General features: G+C 43.1%; 1 protein-coding gene and 1 long non-coding RNA gene across 4 annotated transcripts in view; one reads left to right on the top strand and one right to left on the bottom strand.

Moving 5' to 3' along the window:
* Positions 1 to 9,295, bottom strand: part of LOC116397557 (uncharacterized) — a 256,577-nt gene that overhangs the window by 33,854 nt on the left and 213,428 nt on the right. The gene's annotated exons all lie outside the window — the stretch shown is intronic.
* galm (galactose mutarotase) overlaps positions 1 to 9,295 on the top strand; it is a 60,734-nt gene that overhangs the window by 22,696 nt on the left and 28,743 nt on the right. The window contains exons 1-6 of one of the 3 annotated variants that reach the window (XM_031873074.1): positions 899 to 938; positions 1,839 to 2,026; positions 2,922 to 3,076; positions 5,938 to 6,051; positions 7,021 to 7,113; positions 8,327 to 8,408. In XM_031873074.1, the coding sequence (XP_031728934.1) occupies positions 1,840 to 2,026; positions 2,922 to 3,076; positions 5,938 to 6,051; positions 7,021 to 7,113; positions 8,327 to 8,408 (631 nt within the window). In that variant the 5' untranslated portion in view covers positions 899 to 938; position 1,839. Of the gene's footprint in view, positions 1 to 898; positions 939 to 1,036; positions 2,027 to 2,921; positions 3,077 to 5,937; positions 6,052 to 7,020; positions 7,114 to 8,326; positions 8,409 to 9,295 lie in introns of those variants that run through there. The other 2 variants (XM_031873073.1, XM_031873072.1) reach the window with 2 other exon arrangements.

Raw genomic sequence — 9,295 nt, 5'->3', positions numbered from 1 at the left:
AAGTCCAGCAGTCCCATTCACAAAGCTTTTTTTTCCAATTCCAACCTTAGTAATGAAGTGATATTTTTACCACGGGCTGTCCACATTTGAGATGACATAAGACTTTAGAAGTACCTGGGGGGGTGGGGGGTACATTTGCAGTGAAAGGGGACAGAGCTGTGAGAAGAAGGGAAAATAAATAAATAAAGATAGCCCTTTAATACAATTAAACAGTAAAAGTAACAGTTAAAATCACATTATTGCACATAGGAAATATTGATATTTGACAGTTTCATTAATATTGCACATGAGGGAAGCGTTGGTTTTGGTTTGTGCGATCTACTGGAGCAGTGTTGATGGTAAAGCGTGACAGCAGCCGGAAGAAGGAGCAGTATCTCCTTCACACAACGCGGGTTCTTCAGCCTGTCATTAAAGGAGCTCTTTAGCCTGTTTTATTAAGATGACCGGCATATTAGAAGCAAATGCAAAGAATACTTTTTGAAACCTAACCCTAACCCATAATAATATAGCACTGTGGAAGTGCAGTTGGATTTTCCTAAATCCTTGTGATCTTTCCCAAAGATAACGTTTTCCATCGAGGTCAAGGAAATGTTGTTAGGAAAAGACATTTTTAGCAGCAGTCCAGCTGTGCACGCGGCTGTGCATTTAGACAGTAGAGAAGAAGAAAAAGTGGGCGTTCGTTGTTGTACCCCACGAGTCGCCCTAAGCACTGCAATCGATAAGACGACTGAACACTGGAGTCCACTGGACACTCCAGTCCCGTAGCAGAAGAAGAAGACTCTACTGAACTAAGCCGGTTGTGAGTCTTCGTGAATCTACACACCCGGTACTGTAGGTGGCGGTATGCACCTTTCATCGTGGGTATCCCATCCGCCAAGACGTGTCCATCCTGTTGCACATCCATGCTCACGTGACTCGATCGTCTAAACTGTCCCGAGGTGAGCGACAGGTGGAACGTGAACAGATAACCGTTTGTCAAATGTGTAGATTACAACAAAAAGACGTGACACAAAGTTCACACACTCTGTAGTGAACAACGGTCAGCAAGCAGCCGACACACCAAAGTCTGGTGTGAGTGTTTAACTGTTTGTGGTCCGGCTCTAAGAGGACGTGTCGTGGTGGTGGTGGTAGTAGTAGTGTAGTAGTGTAGTAGTAGTAGTAGTAGTATATTGTTATAGTATGTGTTAACGTCACAGCCTCCACAGGGTCACTAAACTAAACGCTAGCATGAAATGACCCTGATTAGAAGTTATATATATAATATGAACTGAGGCGTTTACTCTCCGCACTGTGCGCTGCATTATTCTCCTGAACACCAGAGGGCGCACAAACAAAATGATCTGTGAAGAATTAAAAGACAACGAGTGTAACTCAGAGATATGACCATAGACTGTAGGTGTAACCCTAACCCATATAAACTAACCTCCACTATAGAGAAGAGGGATTGTGACTCTCTGTAAACTCATATTTCATATTCATGGACTGCTTTATTATCTTTATACAAGACCTGTGAAGAAGAAAGTTAATTATTAAATTCATTATGAAGAAGCAAAGGTTGAATATCCTGTTGGCTGCAAAATATTATCTCAAATGTAGATTTTGAAGACCTGTTTCTAAAGCATCTACAAACAAACTGGTCTTTGTATAATCCTGGAAATGTAAATAGTGTTTTTATCAGTGAACTATTTGTGACAGTCATGTGATCACGCTGCACGTGATACAAAAATTCAGAGGTGCACGACCAATGCAGTGTAACTTTAGCTGCAGGATGAGATTTGAGGGAAAAGAACATTTTCAGAGTGATGTGAAGGTGACGGTCTGCTTGTGGTTGTGACCAGGATGACTCAGGTGAGCCATCAGCAGTGGGGACAGGTGGTCGGGCTGGGCCGTGTGGACCTGTGGGTCCTCCAGTCCTCTCTGGTGCGCGTGGAGGTCCTCACCCTGGGTGCCATCATCAGGTCCGTGTGCAGCAGAGGGAGGGATGGACGGATGGAAGACGTAGTCCTGGGCTATGATGACCTGGAAGGTATAGTAAGGAGAATATTTATTTTCCTCCCAATAGACTGCATTAAAATAATCAAAGGGAATAAGATTTCCCAATTACATAATAATTGTAAATGCTGTGTGTTGAAGGTTTGCTGGGCTGCCCACACATTTAAACATTAGAGGGACCATTCTCTGATCACAGGACAGATGAACTCGCCCCTGTATTAAGAGGATCCTCCTTCTATGCGGCTTTATTTGCATCGACATATTTATTCTATATTAGGAGAAGGAGGTAGCTAGCTACCAGTTTTGTTCATCCCTAGGTTCTTTCTCATATTTACGTTTATTCTGCTGTGATGATCACATTCAAATCACAGAAATGCAGTAAGCCTCTTGCTTTGTTGAAACCAGGGGTGAAAGTAGGTTGAAGTTCTTGCCTGTACTACGAGCCCAACCTTCATGGCTTCATAGTGTTCTCCTCCCAGCCCCAGCTGCACATTTAATACATCAAATGAAATGGATAACACGGATGAAATGTTTGCCATGGGTCCTGAATTCAAGTATGAGACACTATACGTGGGGTAGGGACGCTCTGTCAGTCATTTTGAAGGAGACACACATGTCCTCATGTGCTCTGTCTGCTTTTCTTTTACACAATAAGCAAATGAACTTACTTTCCTAAAATAATGTGATCTCATGGATATCTTTATTTTTCTTTAGATGGCATTCATTCCCTACCTAAAAACGTGTTGCATCATGCCATGCAGAAGCGACCGTGTTTGTTTGGTAGCTTTAAATGTCAGTAGAAACAGTGTGCTGACAATAATACTTCATCAAGTTGCATTTGATAGAACAATAGTGGGAGTAAGTGAGGAGAAAGAGCACCACGCATTGCTTTGGTGAGGGTGAAGAAGAATACGGTGTTGTGTTTTCAGGTTACGTGTCAGATAAGCGCTACCTGGGAGCTGTGGTGGGCCGCGTGGCCAACAGGATCGCACTGGGACGCTTTGTGGTGGAGGGGAAGGAGTACCGACTAGATGTCAATAATGGACCCAATGCACTGCATGGAGGGCTGCGGGGCTTCAATAAGGTACCCATTATTCCATTAGGTTTGGCTGAGACATGGAAGGCTGCCCTGAACAATTTACCCGTGTGTGCTTGTAGCTTTCCCTCTGTAGCTTTCTGACCAGTAAGAAAACATGAGAAGATACAGTAAGTTTAGACAGGTAGTTCTGTTGAGTATAATATGTTATCCATAGTGGTGCAACGAATCATAAAACGGATCATCGGAGTCGCGGATCGGATCACTGATCGCAATAAAAGACAAACGGGAGCAAATATAACTTTTAGATCCCTGATCGTGTTTGTTTGCCGCTGATAGTAATCATTGATCATTGATGATCCATATTACCAGATACAGATCCCTGTGTTGTTTGATTATAGCAGCTGGTCGACACGGATCCAGTCTCTTTTTTACCACCGTCCTAAAAATGATTTCAACCGCTCTGAAGTCTGTAAACCATCAAAAATTATAAATGTTATCATTTTACTTTATTAAAATAATTGATAGTGGGTTTTTTCTTCATATAAACACACTATTCAAATGATAAGGAAATAAAAGATTGTATTTATATTGATTAAAACAAATCTTGTCATTAGTAGTTTTAATGATGTATTATTAGTGTAAACGGCTCATAATTCATCTCTAATATATATTTATGTTAATGTAAAAACATCTCCTTCAAACTACTGGATTTATTCAAGTTTATCACCAAAACTACATGTGAACACATCATGATAACGTTATAATTTACCTTCAGCCAGTACTCATTTTCACTGAGCAGAGCCTGAAGGCATCATAATGTAACTAGTGAACCTCCGTTGGTTAGCCGTTAGCGGTGCTGCTAACGTTACGAGCTCTCCTCCTGTTGCTTTAAACACTGATTGGTTGTTTACAATGAAACATGATCAGAGACTAGAAACACATGTTCTACTGAGTCAGTGAAACTTTAGTTACACTGTGATGGTTAACGTTAATTTTTATTTTGTTCAGCCAGCTCTGTGAGGCTGTATTTAGGGCAATCCATCCAACAGTCAAGTTATTTCACTCAAAACCAGGCGGCAACCTCCGGTTCTGAAAAGTGAAGCCGATGCTGAAGTGTATTAAAGCTGCATTCTCTCTAATGTCCACCAGGGGGCGACTCCTCTGGTTGTATAGAAGTCTATGAGAAAATGACTCTACTTCTCTCTTGATTTATTACCTCAGTAAACATTGTAAACATGAGTTTATGGTCCCAATCTCTAGTTTCAAGTCTTCTTCAATACAGCATGATGTTCATTTAGTACATTATGGTCCATTTAGAGTCACACAGACCATAAAGCAGGGGATGCTTTAGGGCGGGGCTACTGTGATTGACAGGTCTCTGCCAGAGACGTATACAAATATGGTTACTTCCGTTATTTGCCTGCAAAAAAAACAACGCAGAAAATCGCCGAACTCGAGGCTTCATAATGTCAGTCCACAAACCAATGATTGACATCACGATGACGACGTCCACTTCTTATACACAGTCTATGGTCAAAACCTCAAATGTCAACCTCAAGGTGGCGCTAGAGCAATAGGATCGATAAAGGTGCTACATTTAGAGCATCTCTATGATTGAGGGATTTACCCCACACGGCTCCCAACATGGTTAGCTAAAGATGCTAAAAGTGCTAACAGCAGCATCAGTGCTGACAGATCCAATAGTGCTTACCTGAGGGATAAGCGGAGCTGCACTTCCATGACGAGGCCGTGGGTGAGGAGCAGAGCGATTGTACGTACATTTCATGAACGTGATAATGACATATGATGTCTGTTAACAACACACCGGTTAAACTACATCAATCAGGCGATGAGTGATGGTTAGCTTTAAAAGCAGCAGTCTGCTCATTTACCCTGAAGGCGAACTGGCTCATTAAGGACAGATCCTGAGTTTGAAGGATGCTCTGAAGGACTGTTCCACTGTCCAGGATCCTTTGGATTCTACTGAGGACCGAGTCCTTCGTTCAGAGGATGTTCAACGCTGCATGTGTGTATCCTCTGTGCTCCTAAAACACCCACGATCCTATGCGCATGATTTGGAGACGAGCTCAGTATGCTCGTAAACTTTCAGCTATTTCTCCTCAGCAGTCCGCCAGTTGGAGTTGAGACATTGCCAGTCCATCTTCACTCACATCATATCTACAAGGCCTCATCTAAAAGGTTGTCCTGACCTTTGTAGCACTCTGACAGACTAATTCAGCGAGCTATTAATAGCTCTGAGGCTGGCGACGGCGGGGGAGACCGTGTGGTTATTAAGCCCTGTGTAGCTGGTGGAGGCCGGGACGATTAATGTAAAACGCATCATGGGTGCGACAGCGCGGGGAAAGTCTCTGCGGACACCAGGCACCTTAAATCCAGTATGCTGCGGACACTACAGAGGGCGATAGGCTTAATCTGCATTATGTGACGGGCTTGAATGAATCGGACATTCATTTCTATGTAAAAGTGCCTCACTCCAGCTTTAATACTAGTCCAACGTATCCACAGTCCTCTCCCTCTGTGTGTAAATGGATTCTAAAGTTCAGCTAAAGCTGATCACTGTCAGTCTTAAAGTGGGTATATTCTGTTCTTTTTATTACCGTCACATTAATGACGTTCAGCAAGGAAACACTGTCCTGAGAAACAGAGACTGAATTTTGCACTAAATACACTGAAAGTGTTGAAGATGTCCACCTGCAGATTTAAAGTCAGACCTCATATTTATACAAAAATAAAGGAGTTGTATATCCACTGTGACCTCTGTGCTTCCGGAGTATTTTATTTGACATAAGCTGTTATTGATCTCTTGTAACAATGACAACTTCCACTTTATAATCCTATTCATGTAGTTGCTGTATGATGCTGCATGTATGAGTTTGTCTCTTCAGGCTATCTGGCTTGCTACAGCAGTGGAGGGGGGTGTACAGCTGAGTCTCACCAGTCCAGATGGAGACCAGGGTTATCCTGGAGAGGTCCAGGTCTCTGTCTCCTACACCCTACAGGTAAGAACACCTGGTTCAGGTACACTTCTATTCATCCACCGAGGTTTGCTTTTGGCTCGGATCTTCTCATTGAAGAGTTTTGGCTCATGAATGCTGGAAACCCAACAAGTTCTGATAAAAGTAAACAACCTGAAAATGAAAAACAATGGTGAGTTATTACAGAGCAGGACCTCTTATTCCCCTCAAGGAAGTCTGTGTTGTACGTTGTAAAATGCCATATTCGTTCATACTTTAACTGCTTATGAAATAGTCTCAGTTTAATCGGCTACTGGTGTCTCAGCAGTAAACCTATCATCAGAGAGAAGATTGTCTCTTTCTTTATGGTCGTTCTTAATGCTGTCATCGGGTCCAGTTTGACTGCGAAGTCAGAAGAAAGATTTACAGAAACTTCTTCAGCTCGAAATCCAGCAGGGCCTCCGGCAGCAACCAGCCCGCCATGGACAGACCCAGATCGGCCTTCAGTGCTTTATGCCAGAAAGGGTTTATTTGAACCCAGACCACGAGTTTCCTGAATCTAACCAAGTAGGTTTGTTGCCTAAACCGAAGGAGATTTCTGGCAGAAAGCCTTGTGGGAGGAGAGCTCCGCGCCCAGCAGCATCTCCTCCTCCTCGGAGCAGAGCTTCTCCTCACTGCTCTGCCCGTCCCCACTGGGAGCTAACACCCACACCACGCTGCTGGGGGCCCAGGCTGGATGGCTGAGCATCAGCGGAAGCACAGGAGAACCAGAACCAGGACTGAGTGTAGCACACTGTCAGACCCTGCTGCAGTAAATCCAGAGCTTTTCTGAAGGGACTCTGGTGCTTGGAAACACTACCGCTTTTCTCCACAAGCTTCATCAACAGCAGCACAGAATGAATGTTCCTCGTAGTAGCTTTAAAAAGCTAGTTTTTCAGCTACGACATTAAGTGGATTTTGCATGTCAATCAAGTTTGCAGAGGCCAGTTCAGTCAAATTAAATTGTGTGTTCAGGGGGAAACACTAACTGCTGAATACCAAGCCCGGTCTACCAAAACCACCCCGATCAACCTCACCAACCACGCCTACTTCAACCTGACGGGACAGGTAAGAGCACATGATCATCTACATGATCATCCAATCACTGACAAAGAAGTAAGAATACACTGTTAATGAATTCAATCATCTTTAATGTAGAGTGAAGGAGGTCTAAGATGAGCGTGAGGTGGAACACAAGGGGAAGGATGAGGTTCGTACTTAGTTAAGATGTATTTCTCATTGAGATCTTTTTTGAAAGAAAGACAAATAAAAAAATAGCAAAGATATAAAAACATAATTCAGAACAGTAAAAAGGTTTACTTTCATATCTACCACACAGCACACATACAAGTACTGGTAGCAAAGTAACTCAATGCATCTGTGGGACAGTAAGGCATGACTCTGGAATATGAGCTGATCTATTGTTCTTGTGCTTATATAAATGTACTGGCTGGTGTGTTAGATGATGTTAGATGATGTAGCCTCTGTGTGGAGGATGTGTTACCTCAGTGAAAGTGTAGTTCTTAAAAGGCCAACAACACATTTGGATCGAAGCAGAATATTTAGTTCGATAAAAACATGTGAATTTTGGAATTGATGAATCAATCACTCTTCAATGAATGTTGCCTTTAGGACTCAACAACTCTCTCGACATGATGTCCATCACGCTGTAGATGAAGCAGAGATCTCACTCAGCCTGAGATCTATCAGCAGCTGTCCTTCCTCACTTTGTCTTCTTCATATTCATGTGTGTTATCTAACGATCCATACCGTACGATACCAAGCTCTGATTGGTCACCAGGCGGTGTTTTTAAACGAGTTGATCCGTTATCTCAGGTTATGTGTGCAGCATCAGTTACCATGGCGATCAACCCTGGTGAGAAGTGAACCCCCGGGTCAACCCTCCAGTCACCTCGCTAACCTTATCTCCTGCTCTGTAGTGCAGTACAGGCTCGTAGGTGAGGAACTAGTTCATAGTTGGTATGAGGACCTTTTAAAGCCAAATAGTTTTCTAGCCTCTTTGGCTTGACTTCACTCTCTCTCACACGTGTCTAACCTGGTCGGCATCAGACGATATGAAATATGACAAACAGAAGACTTAAATGTCCCTCTGAACTGTTAAGCTGCAAATGCACCCCAGGTTCTATGAAGCTTAATCACAGATGCAACATTTCATAATGGCTGGTCCTCTCTGAGTCTGTGCTTTATCTGATGACTGCCTCATACGTGATTTAAAAGAATCTGTGTGTGTGTGTGTGTGTGTGTGTGTGTGTGTGTGTAGGGGGCAGCAGATGTCTACGACCATCAGGTGTGCATCAGAGCTCAGTCCTACCTGCCTTTGGATGACTCATCGATTCCTTCAGGTAAAAGATTGACGTATTCTCTCTCAACACAATGAAGCCGGCATTGAGAGAGGGATCTATTGAAATGTGTGAAAGTACAGTGGGTACGGAAAGTATTCAGACCCCTTTAAATTTTTCACTCTTTGTTTCATTGCAGCCATTTGCTAAAATCAAAAAAGTTCATTTTATTTCTCATTAATGTACACTCAGCACCCCATCTTGACAGAAAAAAACAGAAATGTAGAAATTTTTGCAAATTTATTAAAAAAGAAAAACTGAAATATCACATGGTCATAAGTATTCAGACCCTTTGCTGTGACACTCATATTTAACTCACATGCTGTCCATTTCTTCTGATCCTCCTTGAGATGGTTCTACTCCTTCATTGGAGTCCAGCTGTGTTTAATTAAACTGATTGGACTTGATTAGGAAAGGCACACACCTGTCTATATAAGACCTTACAGCTCACAGTGCATGTCAGAGCAAATGAGAATCATGAGGTCGAAGGAACTGCCCAAGGAGCTCAGAGACAGAATTGTGGCAAGGCACAGATCTGGCCAAGGTTACAAAAGAATTTCTGCAGCACTCAAGGTTCCTAAGAGCACAGTGGCCTCCATAATCCTTAAATGGAAGAAGTTTGGGACGACCAGAACTCTTCCTAGACCTGGCCGTCCAGCCAAACTGAGCAATCGTGGAAGAAGAGCCTTGGTGAGAGAGGTAAAGAAGAACCCAAAGATCACTGTGGCTGAGCTCCAGAGATGCAGTAGGGAGATGGGAGAAAGTTCCACAAAGTCAACTATCACTGCAGCCCTCCACCAGTCGGGGCTTTATGGCAGAGTGGCCCGACGGAAGCCTCTCCTCAGTGCAAGACATATGAAAGCCCGCATAGAGTTTGCCAAAAAACACAT

Source organism: Anarrhichthys ocellatus, unplaced genomic scaffold (assembly GCF_004355925.1).
Source record: "Anarrhichthys ocellatus isolate YVR2014 unplaced genomic scaffold, GSC_Weel_1.0 scaffold68, whole genome shotgun sequence".
Taxonomy (NCBI): domain Eukaryota; kingdom Metazoa; phylum Chordata; class Actinopteri; order Perciformes; family Anarhichadidae; genus Anarrhichthys; species Anarrhichthys ocellatus.
This window is presented reverse-complemented; position numbering and strand designations above follow the sequence as displayed.